At 41.0% G+C, this 19254-nt stretch overlaps 1 protein-coding gene across 1 annotated transcript; it reads left to right on the top strand.

The window, feature by feature from the left end:
- Window positions 1–372: 372 nt before the first annotated feature.
- LOC122778628 (homeobox protein MSX-2-like) lies at window positions 373–3994 on the top strand. Its single transcript, XM_044040689.1, has 2 exons — window positions 373–744; window positions 1644–3994. Exons 1-2 carry the CDS (start codon window positions 489–491, stop codon window positions 2090–2092), a joined length of 705 nt encoding a protein of 234 aa, XP_043896624.1. The 5' UTR covers window positions 373–488; the 3' UTR covers window positions 2093–3994.
- The last annotated feature ends 15260 nt before the right edge of the window (window positions 3995–19254 follow it).

Below are 19254 nucleotides of genomic sequence, written 5' to 3'. Positions count from 1 at the left end.
TACAAGACTACAAAATGTGCAATAATATTTTTTTTATTATTATTTTCATATGGACTAAATATTTAGTGGTCTTCTTCTAATTACTGAGTGTTTACTGATTTATTAACACAGAGACACACCTCATATGGATCTATTTTTTTTCCAACTTTACGCACTGGATTTGAACTATTTGACTTCTAATCTGAACATAGTCATTGAGCATACACTGAAGTATCACGAGTAAAAAGAGTCACTTCAGGCTGATCATGTGAACACAGTCCCAAACTCGGTGTCCAATCACAAGTCCTGCCCAAGCCGCCGGATTCAGGACGCATCCGAGTACCTCCCAAACTTTTCCCACCTCCAACTTCTTAGTCAACTCTCTGACAACTGCAGACAAGTCACACCCGAGTTTCTCTCCGTGCGTGGAGGCTGCATGTTCGCACTGCGTGACACTGAGTTATGTGTTTTCTGGACTGGGATTAATAATCGATCCCGTCAAAGTAAACATGTCTTCGCCTGGAGGCTGGAGAGATGACGACGATGCTGGACAACAACAACAACAGAGTTGCGCGGCGCAGGTGTCGCGTTTGCCCTTCAGCGTGGAGGCGCTCATGTCGGACAGGAGGCAGCGGACTGTCACGGACAACCACGTCCACCCGGAGTTACCACATCATCAGTCTGTGTGTGTGAAAAATGAACCCGAGGAACAAAGGGACAGAATCTCTTGGATACCAAGCCCCATTAAGATGTCCACACCACCCCGTAAGTCTGCCGAGGCTTGTCTTCGATTATTTATCAAGACGAATTTGCTGATAAATGTTATCATTATTGTTATTATTATTATTATTTTACAAAACAATACATTTTAAAATTAAAGTGAAAACTTCTTTACTTTTGTTTCGCTTTTTGCCCAACAGCAGTGCTGGCCCAAGCCTTTATGGGGCCCTAAACTGAATTTGATTCCCCCCCCACCCCAAAGTAGCCTGTACTTGACTGTTATTGATACAAATGTAACGCTATATATTATGTCATTAATTATAGTGGTTTTATTTACACCAAACCAGTGTCACTCTTGTTTGTTTGGTGTTTTTTTATATTTGAGGGCAGTAAAGTCACAAAAGTGGCCTAGTATTAATTAGCATTTTTGTATTCAAAGTGAAACACCAAGTGTTTTGATAGTGAACTTTAATTAAATAATTAATTACTGTTTTTTCTTCTACTCCAAAATAAAACCAAATAACTTATGTAGATATCTGTATATAACTAAAGATATCTAGGTTTGTTTGTTTTTTTTAAAAAATAAACACATTATTGAGTTCGCTTATAGCTTGTGCCAGCTCTGCCCACCAGTATGTTTTACAGTATCAACACAATGTTCAATACATAATAAAAATCAGAATTGCTTTTAAATGTGTATTTATACTGCAAAATTCAAATTGCCACTCACAGAACATACAGGGTGTTGAGTACAACACATGGCATAAAATGATAATAAAGACTAGAATAGATCATTTGGAACTGTATATTCATTAAATATCAGACTCCATTAGTTATCTGACCCCCAAATGTCATTTGTCTTTTCATGTTTATACCATAATTAATGAGTAGTTTTCTTCCTGTCCAACCAAATATGAGCTTGACCGTTTCCTTGTGTCCTGTAGGGCAGCTCAGTGCAGCAGTGTGTTCCCTGAGGAAGCACAAAACCAACCGCAAGCCTCGCACTCCCTTCACCTCCACACAGCTCCTGGCTCTGGAGAGGAAGTTTCGTCAGAAGCAGTACCTCTCCATCGCAGAGCGGGCCGAGTTCTCCTCCTCCCTGTCTCTGTCCGAGACCCAGGTCAAGATCTGGTTCCAGAACCGACGAGCCAAGGCCAAGAGGCTTCAGGAGGCCGAGGTGGAGAAGCTGAAAATAGCAGCTGGCGTCGGACCAAAGACTGTACTGCACCCAGGTTTCTCATCCTTAAGTGTCCCACTCAGTGTTAACCTGCAGGCAGGTTCAGCAGCACTCTATGGACTGGGCTACTCGTACGGCCGCGGCCCCATTCACCCTGCTGCACAGCTGGCCATGTACACCTCACAGGTCGGATACAGCCTGTTCCACTTCACCTGAGAGTGAGCAGCTTTATAGAAACATAGAGTTGTGGAGCTTAATGGGAAGGTTTTTCTTTTATATAAGAGCATACGTCAACTCATGCACCTTATGAGAGACGAGTCTGGCACAGATCTGAAGCTTCTCATTTGATGAGAACATTTACTTGTGTTGGTCATTTTGAGAAAGACTGCGGATGAGGATGAGGACACAGCAGCCCAGTCCTGTTTGTCAGTGCTGCATATATATTGTAATGATTGATTTGTCTGATCTTGTGTCTCTGTATTTCCTTTCGCTCATTACCCTTGAATATGCAGGAATATTTGACACTCCTTTGTGAAAAATGAGATGCTACAGTCGGAGAGCCAACGAGTCAAGTGCATGCTTGTTTAAACGGAGACGTTTATTTATGGGAGTCTTTAGAAACCTCAGTTTTGTGTTGCATAGCTACAATTTACTATACTACAAAGGTTAGTATTCTTTGTTTGACTTTAAATTAAAGCTTCTTTTTTTTTAATCCTGTTATTCTGTAAATACGGATTCTGGAAAATGTCCAAAAGATTGCGTCCAATGTCCAGAGCAACCAGGTGAAGGGTGGCGTCCACTAGCTGTGAATTTTTCAGAACTTTAATTGTTGTGTTTTCACTTAAGCTCACTCAGGCGTTATGTGGGAATTTAACTAGGAGGTTGACGTTTGAGGAGAACTGTGAGTGTCTTTACATTTGTGTTCTTACATACTGCCTCTCTGCGGAGAATTCACTATGAGCAGCTATAGTGTGTTGGTCGTCTGCCTCATCCACCATTAGTATCTCTGTGATTGTTCTCACTACATTCTCTGGGCCGAGACTTTCCCACAAATGCTCAGTGTGGTTAGAAATAATAGCACTAATATTTGTGAGGAATCAGGGCAGGCATATTTGAGATGCCTCGACTCTGCAGTCGTCCGCCACTGTAACCACAAGCCAGATTTATTCTTGTTTATAATTACTGTTCTGGAACAAGTCAACATAAACGTTATTTGTCCCGATCGTGCTGTTACTGCTAACACCAGCTGTGTCCCTCGTCTCATCAAGTGTTCCTGACTTGTAATGTCGAGAGCACTTTGGCTGTTCTTTGTCCTGCACTTAACTGACAATACACATTATGCTGGATTTCTAAAACTTGACCAGAAATAATTATAGTTTTCATACATGTTGAAAGTGAATAAGTACGTCTATGCCCTCAGCTCTCCTTGGGATTTACTGTACTACCCAAATTAGGGTGTAAAATCTGCAATGTTAGAGTGTTTACATGACGTCATCTGATATTACCCTGAATTTAAACAAATGCCCCTTGACATAGAATGAAACGTCTTTTTGTTTTCTTTCTGTAAGTGTCTTTATGTTTAACATATGATCTTAACAGTTAATTTAGTGCTTTTCTAGTGATATTTTCTATCACATCTTTCATACCCACACACACACTTTACTTAAGGTTAAGTGTCTTCTCAAAGGACACGGCGGCATGTAGAACCCATAACCTTCCAGTTGAAAGACGTCTCGCTCTGCCGCTGATCCACCGTCGACCCCACAGTGCCCACGGCTGTGTGCATGTATGGGTGGCCACAGTGAAGAGTTATACATTTTAATGAATATTTATCCAGCCAGATTTCCTCTCATGATGTCAAATTATCTTTTCTGAAAATAGCATATCTCACGTCGCCTTAATTGCACGTTGCCCTTTGATATCACGGCAGTTGAGTTGTATTCGTGCGACGCGAGCAGTATTTTTAAATTGTATACTTGCAGTGAACCTGGTCTCTCTCTGTGAACTTTGTAACGTAGCATTACACCCGGCTGTCACTTCGCAGTCAGTGGTGTAATTGTCCTTGTCTCTGAATTCTGACTCCACAACACTGTGAAATTATACGTGTAGACTGGGTGATAACAGTCTACACGTCTCCTGTAAACGTAGAGAAAGCTTGTTTCCATTAGCACATATTTCACAGTCCATTTGCTCCCCCCCATTTTGAAATTAAACCCAGCATTAAGCTGATAGCGAGGTCTTTAAAAGCCTTGATTGCCCAAAAACCTGAGCCTCCACTTTCAGATGTTTTCATTGGGAAAACTTAGTGGAAGAAGCGATCACAGCCAAAAGTGGAGCAGCTGACCGTGATAAACACAAAAGAAGTTGAGTCTCACTGCGATTTAATGCATAATTGATAAACAGATGAAATCAATCAAAGTCACACCAAATGAAGCTTCATTTGACAAATATTTAAATACCTTTCATGCAAATGTGTTCGGAGATGTTGGAGAAGGTTAAACCAAAGTAATTGGGTTTAGTCAGTAATTTAGAATCTAATTTCCTAAAAGGTTTTGCCAATGAAAAACTCATTTGAGGTTCTTAAAAGTCAGAGCGGACGCTAATCATACAAGTTTGATGTCCTCAACCAAGGGACAAGTTCATCATATTTTCCCCAGTCAGTGTAAGGTCACAGGTCTACAGGTAGACAGCAGTCACATATGTTCTGTTCATTAATGCTTTGCCAGGGTTCTGCTGAATATGAGGTTTCAGTGTCCAGAATAAGACAAAACAACCTTATGGTCCAGTGTGTGAAAAGTAGTGACATCTAATGGTGAGATTGCCTTCGCACACTCTCTCTCCCCTCTCTCTGCATCAGGATTATGTGTGGAGCTGCACTTCATTTTTTGTAAAGATCGGCAAATCATGATCATCTGATTTTTGAATTCAGATATTAATACTGGCGGGCCAGTTTTGGCCCACGGGCCGCCAGTTGCTGACCACTGACATAAGGCTATGAAAATCTATTGAGCTTTATTTTAGGTCTCAGTAGAAAAGGACATTTAATCCCAGTTTGACGTCCTAATATAATATGTATCACACACCAAATGTTACCACGTGTCTCGTCTATTTTTGAGCTCAGGCGTCTTCGAGAGAAGATTTGTTGATCGTGCTATTGAGATTCTAGATCAGCACGACTGCACACAACTGACACGTCTCGCTGCAGTTCTAGTGTCTCGGCTGAATCTGAATACGTCTGAGTAAAGAAAACAAATCACGCGAGGTTTTCTGTCGGGGATGAAATCATGACGCCGTGACACACACGCGGCACCACCTGTCAAATGATGTGATAATTGGCGTATGAATTGGAGCGATGTGTCTGAAAGTTGATCATGTGTATTAGAAAACTGAAATATTTGTTCTTTTACAAAAGCACATGTGTCCTGTATTTTCTTAATGAACCCCAATGAAGTGCTTGAGAGATAACTTGACTGTATGGTCATTGTAGCATTGCTAATATCAGCAAATCTAATGGTGGCACAGTGATCACATACTTAAAGGTGGAATATATACACTAGACCAGGACGATTCTGTTACACACTCAGTCGGGCCATGTTTTCAAACACATTTGGCTGGGACCAACATTTTAAAATTTAAACCAGTACAAATATACTGTATATTGAAAAATATGTATGTTTCCTCTTTTAGGTTTAGTCACAAAAGTGCATACGAACAATAAAAGAATTATTTTTTACCGTGTGAAGTAACAAATATACAGTATTTGTCATGAAAGCAAAAATAGTGCACAGTATTACCTTCTCTTCAAAATAATAATAAAACCTGTTTGTCATATTTGACCCAGGTGCATAAAATCAAACATTTGCACAACACTGGCAACGGTATTTGTTTCTTTTTGAAGTAAGATAAAGATTTGTCACATGCTGCACTAATGATAAGTGGTGGCACTAGACTGTTAAAGAGGAGACATGTGAAATGTTGCATCAACTGAGTTTGTCCTCTATGTCTTACTATCTATGTCTACTTATTCAGTGTCAAAGAAAAAGCTTCAACTGTTGATGTGACATGAGTAATGAATGATTAAGAACCTTTCCTCTAAGTCTGGGCAGATTAAAACTTATCATATTAAAATAAATGAAGTCCTCAGTAGTTAAGAATCTGAACAACATGCAGTTCCGTGATGAATCCACAGGGTGTAGCAGCTTCCCAACTGTTGCTGTTCACTGATTTCAGGCCATACACTCCTCACTATTCTCTCATATTAATAGACATTTAAAAGAACATTTTCAGCACAGTTTAGGTAATTAGATATCACAACATATCATTTAACTTGCAGTTTTGCTGACGGACTCTTTGAAGACTCGTGTTTACTTGATTAAAGCGAGTGCTCTGGTGAATTACAGATTCACGTTTTCTTTGTGCCGGTGGTAAAGGGGATTTCTTGGATTCATGTCGCAGGGACAGACGCGTTTGAGTTCTTATACGTGCATCAGTGCAAAGCAGTGCTGCATCAGTTCAGCTCAGATTGACAACCAAATTGGATGTGATTGAGAACAAGCAGCTCTTCTCCCCTTCATTGTGATTAAAGCAGATACTCACAATATTCGTAAAATAAACAGCCGTCTAATTACTTCTATCAGACTGGCATTTCATTAGACATGGCCGCACATGATTCATGCATTCATTTAACTGTTGAAAATGCATTCAAGGCTGCCAGAGCCATTGTGTTAAAAGAAAATAACAGCCTCTTTGGTATTTCTCTCTGTCCCTCTCCTCTCCTGTCCCAGCCTGTTAGGCAAAATTTAGAGTCAGAGGAACATTTCTCATCCAAGTGCGCGCAGGAACAAAGTCAAGATAGCGTGCACGCTTCATCGCACAGCAGAGAAACACACAAATTCGAGGATCACTACTCACAAGGGTGGCGGTAATGTGAGATATGACAAACAAAAGAGGGGAGGGGCCGAGTGAGAGTGAGAGTGGGGTTTGCTTCCTTTTTTTTTGTTTTTTTTTTTGTAACTCCAAACACCTCACAGGCCGGAGGAGTGAGACATTGACATTTGGCTTGTTGGAAGTGCTGTAATTAGAGGACAAGCTTTCATCTTGTCTTCAAAGCTGTGGAGCAGGTGTGTGTGTGTGTGTGTGTGTGTGTCTGAACAATCCATGCTCTGTCCGACATCGTCGCTGTGGATTTTTACGTTGTGCACCAACTGAGTGGCTTTTTCCTCCCTCCCCATACTCCTCTGTCTCAGTTTTGTTATGGTATTTCATGTTGCATGAAAGGCAGAGGGCGAAGGACGATCATAATGCAGCCGGACACACAATCACCCTTAATTCAATTGGTGTGCTGATTCTAATAGCACCAGCATTAGTTGCAAGCAGATGGATTTCTCACTGGAAGAACTTGATCTTAACTGAATCTCTGTCTCTCTGTCTCTCTCTCACACACACACAGACAGACACACGCACACACAGACAGAGGAAGCTGTCCTCATCCTCCGTTCTCAGAGTAATGCCACCTCCAGCAGTTTCTGTCTTTTGTTTAGTTCTTTCAACTGGTTTTCAAGAGACGTCTCCTTCAATCAAACAACTTGACCCATTTTATCATAAAGACACACCTAAAAGCTTTGGCTTTGAGGTTAGAAGACAGAAAGCCTTCTCTGGGGTCATGTCTTGTTTTTCTTTTTTCTTTTTCTTTGGTGTAAATCTGGGCGGGCAACAGGGTGAAGAAGTCATCACAGAAATGAATTCAGAATTCAAACAGATGCAACGGAAACAAGTTAATGTCCAGTTGCTACTACAGTTGCTATTTTCATAATCGATCAATCTGTTGATTATTTTCTCTGTTAATCTATTAGTTGTTTAGTCCAAAATGTAAGACACTGTTGAGAAATGTTGATCGGTGTTTCCCAAACCTCAAAATGATGATGTCTCTACACAAACCCGAATTTATCCAGTTTTAATGATCCCTAAAGAATCTATAAAACATTCACATTTAAAAAGCTGAGAACGCTCAAACCGCCTTGTTCGATATTCATAAATTGTCTCGTGCTGTCTTTTTTTTCCTCCACAAACTCCACAAAGATTTTTCTTTCCTCATATTTCTAAATGTATTCTCAGTTCCTTGTAAAGCACTGGCTCATGTTTGCATGTGTTTACTTCTGTGGGGCCTCAAAGCTCTTTTGAAGGCTTTACATGTGTGTTCACCCTCATTATTGACCCCTGAGACTAAAGAAAAGCATTAAGTTACATGTTAGTTCCTGTATATATTACCGTCTGTACAGTAATGCCCTCTATAGTGAGCTGGCAGTACCATTATTTTAAGCAGAGATTGCTTTTTTCCCCCCATTTTGCTTTGAAATGACTCTTCTAAGAAGGACACACCAATGTCAACTGAGTCAGTGTCTCACAGTGACATCCATACATCGCCCAGTGGGAGGTTTATCCCTGTGTCCGAGGCTTTTCTGAGCAGTGTCATCTGTAGCCTATACCATTGTCTGTGTCTCCTCACAGATCTGTGTGTCCGCTCAGTCTCCTGAGATCCCATGAGTCATCAATCTTGCCTATGGCCTCTATTGTACTGAAAGAGACCGAGCCCTCCAACACTCTCTGGTAACGTAAGAACATGCTGGCGTGAGATATGCGCCATATATTATGAAATACAAAGGGTGATGTGCACACATGACACATGCACTTGAGATTGCATGTCTCAGATGTTCGTGCCCCTGAAATGTGAGTTATGTTTCTATTTTTGGTTTGGCATACTTTGATGTGCTGTTGGTGAGAACTTCGCAAGATACGGATACAGAAAAACATTCAGGTATTTCTCATAGTGTGAAAAAGAGTAGGATCATTCTTTTGTGCAAGGCAACATCAGACTTGACTGAAATATACTGAATTACTTGATAGACATTCAAAATAAACCGTCAGTTCTTTATTAATGGTTTAGTTTAGTACAAAAATGATTTTAACATCCAACACAAAAGCAGCTGAATAAACCAATAGCTTCTAGATAGAAGTCCCTCATTCACAACGAGCTGCATTATATTATCTAATCTAAAATTTAACCAATTCAATGACTCTGGAGCTGTTAAATTAGAGTAAAAATCCTGCATAGTGCTGCTTTAAGACACAGAATGGCCATGATGTGTAAGAGGAGATTAAGGAAACATGTTCAAATGAAATACTGTGAAATACCAGTGGCACAGCCAGTTTATTCATAAATACCTTTTCATTTGCGGGCCACAAACTGTGTTTATGTTTTGGTTTAGTGTTTTGGTCTGTTGTGCCCATTAACGCAGTTAAATGCACTTGGATGCTAGCAGAGAGCAGCTAACGGCTAGTTTTGGAAATGGTTGGGTATGGGCGAAATGTCATCGTTTACAATATATCGTCATTGCCCAGGGTAAGACTGTGTCATCTCACGATAAATTCCCATTGATGACGTATGCACGCAAGCAAACGGTGGACAGAATTAACGGAGGCAGTGGCGTTTTGCCTGCATGGCAAAAGATATGTTGCTAAAGTAGCCTTTATCAGTGTTGTTAGCCCTGCAATAATTAGAAAGGACACATTTACCTTGTTGCGTCGATTGGACGCGCACTGTATCCAGGCCGGTTGTTGTCCCACCTCCCAGGCTCCGCGACAGTGCACATAAACCGCAACAGAGACTTCACAGGCCTGCCAACTTAATGTCAACGCATTTTGACATTAAACTATGCTACTACGATGATACGGCTTTCAGTTCAACTGTTTGTCAGTGTAGCAGCCCACAGGCTACAGTCTATAAATCTGACTTTAGCAACTTTAGCCTGCAGGGAAAAGAAGACTTAGACCAATCATTGCGCTTGTTTCCATCCCGACGTCCAATACAAGTGAAAAGATGTAAAACCTATTCGTAGGTCTGATTTAAAGTGAATCAGTAATATAAACAACTCTTATAGAGTTCTTGTTTTCCTCATTGTATGTTGAATATCTGACATAGAAGCATGTGAAAGATACATGTTCAGCCAAACATGTGGTCAGCCAAAATTACCAACCAAAAGGTCAATCGAAAATGGGATCATTTTTCCCTGGGACTCATAAAATGTCCCTGGGACCCATCTAAAAGACCACCCTTGGGTCCTGGGACACATTACATTGAAAACCTAGCAACATCGCTGCTTTATTATCATTTTGGTTATTGTTACCGTGATAAATACCAGAAATGATCAGGATACATTTTCATCCCTACTCAGTACCCCTCTCAAAAACATCTCCACCAGGTCTGCAGTGGAGATACTGTTATGACCAGGCCTATAGGGGAAAACCTGAGACTTCCCTCTTCCCAACTCACGAGAAATCATCAGCAAGACAAACTTTTAAAGGTTTATTAAAACCAAGCACAACATGTGAGCAATTCAAGGGAAGTCCACTGTAGCTGAGATGATCAGGCCCCAGTCAGCTCCCAGGATCCACATACACACATGTCATTCAATCAAGCACGCACAACTGCAACCCATCACTCACTCACACACACACACACACAAGGTGAAGGAAGGCATGACCCCAGGGTCGTAACAGTACGTGTAAAGACGGCTGAAAATGGAGAGGAAGTTGATGACGGACCAGGATAGACATGTCGGTGTGGACACATTTCTCCTGGACAGAAAAGTAAAACGATGAACTTCAACCAAGGTTAGGTAAAGCTCCGTCTCCCTTTCACTTTTTAGTGGATATTAAAGGTCCATAATGTTTTTATGGTCCATCATCCCCCTCGTCTCCTCATGTCGTGTGATATTTCTCGGCTGCTGCTCGAAAGCAGACATATTATCACTCTTAATCTCCGGCCTGTCGCTGACATGTGAAAGTTAGCTAGGATATTTTATGCATATCATCTTTAAGTTTCTTTGTGGAGATGAGACTGTCGGCTTTGTTTTTTTTATTACAGACTGAGCAGAATTCAGCTTTTAATTTCCCAGTACAACAGTAACACCCTGTGCTTAATCTTAATATATTTACCAGATTAAATTATGGTCATTATGCCTCATGTAACTTTAACAATTTATGCTTTGCTTCCCATTGAATAACTGATAAACAAAAGGTGTTCTAAGAGCAGAAGAGAGAGAGTTTAAGAAGATTAATACTGCCTTCAGAAAACGTCTAGTTCCACTTCTTCTGCCCAATGTTGATAAAAAAACCCATTGAAAATGAGTAAAAAAAAAGTGCTTGCTTGTTTTTAACCTTTGACAAAGAGCAGTTGGTCGTGTGGTTAATCAGTCCACCATTTTGGACCAGCCTGACATCAACAGCTATACATCTTAAAATCCTGCAAAATAAAGGATGACTCTCAGTGATCACCTGCATTTTAGGCTCCATTTTAAAATGCATCACTTCTGCTGCTGTCCACATTAACCCAGATTTAGAGCCCCATTTGAAAACACTGCTGTCTCTGTTTTAGTTTGAGAATCAGAATCAAGTACTGGGGGAGGGGGGTTGCTTTCATTACAGCTGCTCCAACCAAGGACAGAAAATAACAGAGATTCACGATACATAATGTGTACGATACTGCAGTGTTTATGGCACAGTAGTATTTTCACTCATTGTCTGACACATTGAGTGTGGAGTTCTAGTGTGATGACCACAGGCAGGAATGACTTCCTGTGACGCTCTCGCTGTGGTGCATCTCAGTGGGATCAGTCTCTGACTGAAATTACTCCTGTGTTTCACCAGGACAAAGAGTGGGCGATGCTGTCTGTGTCTTAGACCCCATGGTTCTCAAACTGTGGTAGTGTCCTCTGGTGGTACTTGGAGGAAAATCAGAAATGCTGTGTATACCAGGGTACGCGATCGGAGTGCAGCCAAGGAGGGCATAGAAAATTGAACAAAAAATAAATAGATTAAATAATAATATCTCTCGCTCCATCTTAATCTAAATAGTGTATGAAGTATATGTGACGAAGAGGAGGCGGATGAGAGAGCAAATATCTTATTGGGAATAAATCTGTGAAAAATCTGTAGCTAAGTTTGCTTGTTACTTCAAGAGATCAATATCCTCTCAGGTGAAACCACCGGCTTAGACAACACCCAACTGTCAGAGAGTCCAGCTCCACCTCCAAACTGAGACCTTTGAAAACAATGATGCAGTTCCTGTACCTGCATTCACTTCTTATTGGCCACAAATCAGCTCTGAATGTGATAGTGATGAAAACGTCATAGTATGGCTGTAGCTTTAATCTAGAATCACCAGCAGGTCAATGTTTTCTCTAATCTGACAAATGTTTGTTCTGGCATTCTCCAATCTTTATTCCAGACCAGCGTCTTGTTTGACAGAGAGAGAAATACTTTTATTGTTAGACACATGATCTGCACCTGTTTTCCATAGCAAAGGGTAACAATGACAGAGCTACAAGCCAATCTGATCCTATTAAGTGACTGGATCCTGGAGCTATTTTATTTTTGGTAATTGTTCATATTCAAATTTAAAATCATCAACCTTAAATGTAACATGTCATACAGACTCTTCATCTTCTCTCCTCATATATCAGAGGGTCATATATTTCATTTGTGATCCCATGTCCTGAGGTCTGTCCACTAATAGTCCCTCTTTTCATTACCTAGAGATGTCAAACAGGGGTGAACCAGCAGCAGGTTGGAGGTTGAAGTCCCTGAGCATCATCCACCGCGCTGTTGTGTTTTTGGGAAACATATCAAGTTCTTCCCAGCTGCAGGGAGACTTGTTCTGCAGTCAAACCCAGACGTTTGACCTCTGGTTGGAGGAGCAGCGGGGAAAATAGTTTTGCCGGTTACACGGGGTCACAGCGGAATTTGGTCAGCTGGTGAATTATGAGCCGTTATGTGAGGTCAGTGTTTTACTTCCTTGTCATAGGAAAGTGTAGAGAACGGATTAGATGCACAGACTCTTCCCATTCTCTGTTGATGGCTTTAGCTGTAATGAAATTTGCCTGTCAGGTAGAGAGGCCACAGAGACGCTGTTAGCTGTCTTCCCTCGCCTGACTCCCTCTCTCTCTCTCTCTCAATGATGTCATTAAAGGTGAGGGAAAAGGCTCCGTTTTTCAGATGGCTGGAGATGGATGTTCAATTTAATGGTTAGGTAGCAGCAGCAGCAGCAGAAGTGTTTTTTTTTGTTCTGTCTTCAACCAAATGAAGGATTGAATGTCCTTGTTTTCACAGCCTTACAGCTGTGTCTCCTGTGTGTGTGTGTGTGTGTGTGTAAGTGTTGCAGGTTTGCTCGTGCTCCTATGGTCTCATCTGAACTTTGTAGAGATTAAAAGAGTCTCCTGCTGTGCTCCTGTTTGACAAGTACCTTCCTGAAATAGACCACATTGTGTCTGCTGTCTTCTTCCCTCCTATAGAACTGAAAAACCAACACAACTGTGCAGCGTGGCACCGTCCAGCTGTAATAGCAAACCTTGTGTCCACTCTCCTCATGAATTTCCCACTGTTTATATTTTTAATCATTTAAAGGCTCACTAATTTAATTTATTCAAAATATCACTTATGCCTGTGTGGATCTTGTAAGATAATTAAAAATCACAATGAGCCACTTTGGCCTAAGCAGTTAATCTGTCTGAACTAGCTCTGGGTCAAGTTTCTGGTGATTCTTTTTAAGATGAAATAACAGTCAAATAACAATGTTTTCATAAAATCCAATCGCTCACCCTTGTACTCATCACCTTTGTTCTTTTCTTCAGGGGAGACACTATTGTGTTCTTCAGAAAACACAGCCCTCACAGTCGTTTCTGTTTGACCATGTGTGACGTTTGTAAAACTGCCAGAGGCACATGTAGAATGAGAAAATAACAAAATAATAAAAAAAGAATGTTTTAATAAAATGACAATTCTTTCAAACCATTGACTCACAGCATCTATTATTATCCTTGTTTTAAGTCACACTTTTCCCCACAATCATCCATGAAGTTGAAGACTGTAGTCAGTGTAAAGTTTGTAAGCATCAGCCTTGAATACCTGAACTTAAATCACCTTAAAACACGGAGCAGAATGTAACGGTTTCTGCCAATTTTTTTAAGATTCAGTGTTCATTTCTTCAAGGACAGAGACGAACTGCTTTAAAGCTACTTTCTTATCGTACACCTTGTCACGGTCTGCTCCTACTTTTTCACACCACTCTTGAGCAGACTTTCAACCCACCGTCGTTATCTCCTCTCCTCTCCTCTCCTCTCCTCTCCTCTCCTCCTTCCTGTTATTTCTGTCTCTCTGTTGGGGATATTTGTTCAGCTTGTCACTGTGTCATTGCTGGAGTGGGATTTCTGTAGCCGAGTGGTCTTCTGTACTATCCTCTCGCTCTGTTAATCCCCCTTTTGGAAGCAGGGAGCAGATCCATAAAATATGCAGTGTAGTTCATGTTTACTCTTCCTGCACTATTTCTGTCCCTCTGGTGCATTTTAATAAATTGTTCTGTAATTAAAACATACTGTACATATTATTTTTAATCTTCTATCAAAAGGTAAGGAGACAAAAGATTGTCATCAGCACATACCATTTTCATTAATACCCCTCTGTAATGTCAGGGAATTCACACGAGACAGTTTAATTCTAAAGTAGAGGATGTGATCCCCAGACTTTATCCCCCCTACAGACTTTGGCTCCATGCAGTTCAATAGTGTCCTTTATTGACCTCATCGTGGTTGTCATTTTTCAGGATTCCTCTCGGCTCATCATTTTCTGAAAGCCCCAGATGCTGGTTCTTTCAGGAGACGGCATCTAAAAACAATCTGGTTAACAATTAAGAGAAACATCTGACAGAGGCAAATGGGAATATCCACATTTTATTCAGATGTGGTGTAAATGTACGAAATAAAAAAACCCTCTATGACAAAAATGACAATGTACCGTAATGGTGTCATTGAAATGGTTTAGCGAACAAATGTGTTTAAAAGCTCTATATTCTGAAATGAGTTAAACATTCTGTGTGTTCTAAATGCATCATCACATCTGATCACATTTGGAGATGGTTTTAGGACACATGTGGCCACATTCCTGCATGAGTGCAGCCTATCCTCAGGACAGGTTAGAGCCCGCCTCCACAGCTGACATCGTCTGACCAGTGGTCGTTCCACTTTTTTTTTTTCTTTTTTTTTCAAATGGATAAGTGCTGTTTATTTGCAGCCACTTTGCACATGAGATAAAAGACGTGTCACAGACTCATCACACAGAACGATACACAGAGAATCCTAATTGCAATGATAAAAGTGCACTGCATCTCTGTCCTCTCCCTCTTGTGTCCTCTTCTGTAACACCAACTGTCCTCATGTCCTCCTTCACAACATCCATGAACCTTCTCTGTGGTCTTCCTCTTTTCCGCCTGCCCGGCAGCTCCATCTTCAACATTCTTTGTCCAATATTTTCACTATCCCTCCTCTGCACGTGACCAAACCACCTCATCCTTGCCTCTCTGACTTAATTTGCATGGAAATAAATAGAAGAAAGAGAAATAAAAGTCAAAGCAGTCCTTCAGTGCGAGCAGCCACAGCTGAAAGACTTTTTGCAGCCTTTCTTCTTGGCCACTGGGACCAAAAGTCTTTGTCCAGATGGTAGCTGCTAAAATGTTTACTGAAGAGGATGGACGTGAAAACCAAATCTTGGTTTAGCTTTTTGTAAAATGTAAATCCTGAAGTGACAGTTGTTTGCCGGCTTGGCTAATGATTTCTCTCTGCTGGTTTGTTTGCTCCTCTCATCTCTTTTCTCTCTCTCTCTGTTTGTTAAATCATTTTTTTAATCATTACGTAAAGTTGAACATATGGGCATGGGGGACCGTGGTGTCACTGTGAGTTCAGCAAGTGGAATACATCTTTTATTTTTTTATAAAATTGCATGAATCACTACCATTTGGTGTCTCTGAAAATTTAAACCGTGCAAGTGCAACACAGTGCGGTTATCTTTGACAACATACAGTGTTTCAAGTGAATATTATTTGAGGGGAAATTCGTATGGGTTTATGCTGCACTGACTCGCTTTTGGAGCAATTATTCATAGAAATGCAGTTTTTGGGCACTTTTGGCTTCACCTCTCATCCCTCAAGGCTACGTCTTTGTTGGTGCACATGATCATCAGCTCCTGTGCTCTCAGGATCAGCTCTGTTTACTCAGTCATCATCAACTCTCTTCAGCTCAGGTGTTTGTGACAACATTTTCTTTCTTGACACGTTCCCATCACAGTTTTTGAAACCGTCAGTTCCTGCTGCTGATGTTGTGCTCATTCAAATCTGTGCTCGCCCCCACACAAGCTTGCTGATTTACATGGGCATCAACACAATTCACCCATGGGTCATCCTACCAGCATGAGCATTAGCACTGGCATCTTTAACAGCATGATTTCCCCTCAGCGCCGTCTCTTCCAGACACCACCTTTCTCCGGCTAAGCTGCAGAGCGTGGTTTAAGTGGACATCAATCCCGTTGGACACACTTTTCATCAGCCAGCCTCATTTGCTCCCAGCTTAGTGTTTGCTGTATAATTCAATCTGCATTCACTGACTGGTTTATTACCCATCGAACAGGCTTCAGTGATATTATCAGCTCTGCTATAGACCAGAAACGATGGTGACATCTGCAATTATATGGCCGACATGTATAATCTGTTTTTAATTCTGTGGACAACCTTAGTGGACTTGGCTCAGCAGACACCCAAACTGGTGCCCATATGTGTTGGTCCATCTCAATCCCTGAGACAATATGACACTGCTTATTGAATATATTGTTTAATGTTTAATTCAGATGGATCTGACAATAAAAGTTAGGTTTTTGAGTGGAACAAAAGGCACAAAATCAGACTTGCTGTGTATTCAGAGATGGCCTTCTGCTTACCTTGGTTATAACGAATGTTCACTGGAGTTACTGTTTTCTATCTGGCTTTTATCCTCTGACTTCTGGCATAAATAAGGCATTTCTGCCCAGAGAATCAATGCTAACTGCCCACGTGCCAAAATTGGTCTGGGCCAGTGATGGCCCACACACAGCCATGAATTATAGTCCATTAATGACCCACACCTGGTATCCATAATGTGGGCCATACTTTAGCCAAATTGTACAACCACATCTGTCCCTCTTCTGGCCCTATGTCGGACCAGACACGTTTCAGAACTGGTTCCAGGTATCCTCTTCAACTATATGTTGGGACAAAAATGGCGATACAGATGTGACCAACAATTCTAATGTGATTCACGGGCCAAATACCTCAACAACTGGCCCATATTTTGTTTGCATAAAGCCAGTGGCATTTCTACCAAATCTGGGCCGTGTTCGATTCATGTGCTGTCGGCCACCTGTGCCCGCTTCAGGCCAAACCTGGACCAAATGTCTCTCTCTGCTTTGTGGATGAACCTCTTTTTAATTTGGACGACTGAGAGATGGTTGTGCATGAAAACTGAACATGAAAATTCCAGTAATGAAATACTTACAGACCAGTTTGTCTGGCACCAGCAACCATGTTCAAAGTCACTGTAATCAGCTTTCTTCTCCATTCTGATGCTCAGTTTGAGCTTCATTCACAGGTTATCTTGAAAATGTCTCTATACCTTAATGCTTTGAGTTGCTGCCATGAGAGTAGTTAAACTATTTTCATAGACCAGTTCTGCAGGTGTACCTAATAAAGCGGCTGAGTATATATAGCTTATAAAGATGAGGTGCAGTGAAATGTAAATGTGCTAATTAGTGCAGTGGATTGATGGAGATGTTTACTTAACAGCTGCTGTGAGGAAGTCTACCTTTAATGTGCAACAGCATAATGTCTCGCCGTCACTCACCCTCACTTCCTGCCATTTAGAGATAGTTGACAAATTAAAGGGGGGGAAAACCTGATGAACTGAGTGAAGCTCCACTGGAGCCAGTTGGAATGATGAATGACAACACGGTCCTGCCAGCGGCTCGCAGCACAAACAGTAAACAGAGCGAAGGTGGAGAAATAGAGCGGGGGATGTGATAAGAAAGAGGAATGAAGTGCAAGAGTAAACATGGAGAAATGGGAGGGACTCGTCACAGAGGACAAACACCAAAGGTCAGAAGATGTTCTTCTTCCTTCTCCAGCTTGTGTATCTATTTATGAAGCACGACAAATCAGATCAGCATTTAGACTTTCTGATTTGCTTCTGTTGTTTACAAAGACAGGCTCCTTCAGCCCTGAAATTAACATATTTCCCCTAAATGACTTGCAGGATGAACCGCGTGTTGCACACAGCACCCAGGTGTTTTCTTGTCATGTTGATCTCTCCCTTCTCTCTCATCTGAAAAGAAATGAGTACAAAGCATCTGTTTACCTCATTGAGTAAATGGGACACAAACAATCAGCCTGTTATTGTGTTAATAATAATAATCAGTAATCATGATAATTCAGACTTGTGTCTTTCAAGGTACCTAATTCTGCTTTACAGAGGGAGGGAAACATAAAACAAAGGAGAGAAAAGAAACAGTTTCTTGATAAGCAGGGATGGTACATAGCAGAGCATCCATTGTCCCATCTTGTGTTGGAATATACGGAATCACGAACACACTCATTCTAATTCATGTGCTGAGAGAGGTGTTAAAAATGCATGGGCTCTAACACAATTATGATGGCTCTGCCGGCTGTGAATAATACATACAACGTTTAATGGAGAGTAATACAGATTATTACAAAGCGTTTAATTGCATTTTACACCCCCAGCATCCTCCTGAGGTGAGGGGATGATGAAGAGAGGATTAACTATATTAAAAGTCCATCGTCATGTAACCAGGTGTGTGTCTGGAGGCAAATGTCATGTGACTGCAGAGGACGCTTCGTTCTGAGAGACTTGTGGTGATCAGTGTGTAAAATGAAGGTACAATTATTTTAATTTGTCAGAAATCTAAGATAAAAATAATTACACTTTTTTTAAATAAATGTACAATCATCTGACTGTGAATCGTTGTACATTACCCCTTTTATATCAGGGTCAGTGTCATTTTGGACCTCCATGTTTTTCCAATAGACAAAACTAAACATCTTTGCAGTTTTGATGCTAACTGAAAGCTGAGGAACTTCACCGATAAATGTTGCAGGATTTTACACACTGTACATTTTTAGTCTCTTCATCTAAAACCATGGTGTGTCACTTTTAAATACAAACAAATGTCACATGTCAAGTCAATGTAAAACAATTTCGCACAATCTTGATTAAAGGTAAAACTTTAAATTCTTTCTTCAGACTTCCTTCCGATCCTACGTCTCCAGAGCACAGGAACACGCAATGAACGCGGTTTCACAAACACCGCACAGCATCTGTAACTTTTTGTACTTTCCGACAACGCTAATGTTTTTGGATACTTGTTCAAATGACAACATGATGCAACAAATACTCTCGAAAGATCTCAAAGACATGAAGTTAACCTACCTGTCCAGTAGATACCGAGCC

Source organism: Solea senegalensis, linkage group LG12, assembly GCF_019176455.1.
Source record: "Solea senegalensis isolate Sse05_10M linkage group LG12, IFAPA_SoseM_1, whole genome shotgun sequence".
Classification (NCBI taxonomy): domain Eukaryota; kingdom Metazoa; phylum Chordata; class Actinopteri; order Pleuronectiformes; family Soleidae; genus Solea; species Solea senegalensis.
This window is presented reverse-complemented; position numbering and strand designations above follow the sequence as displayed.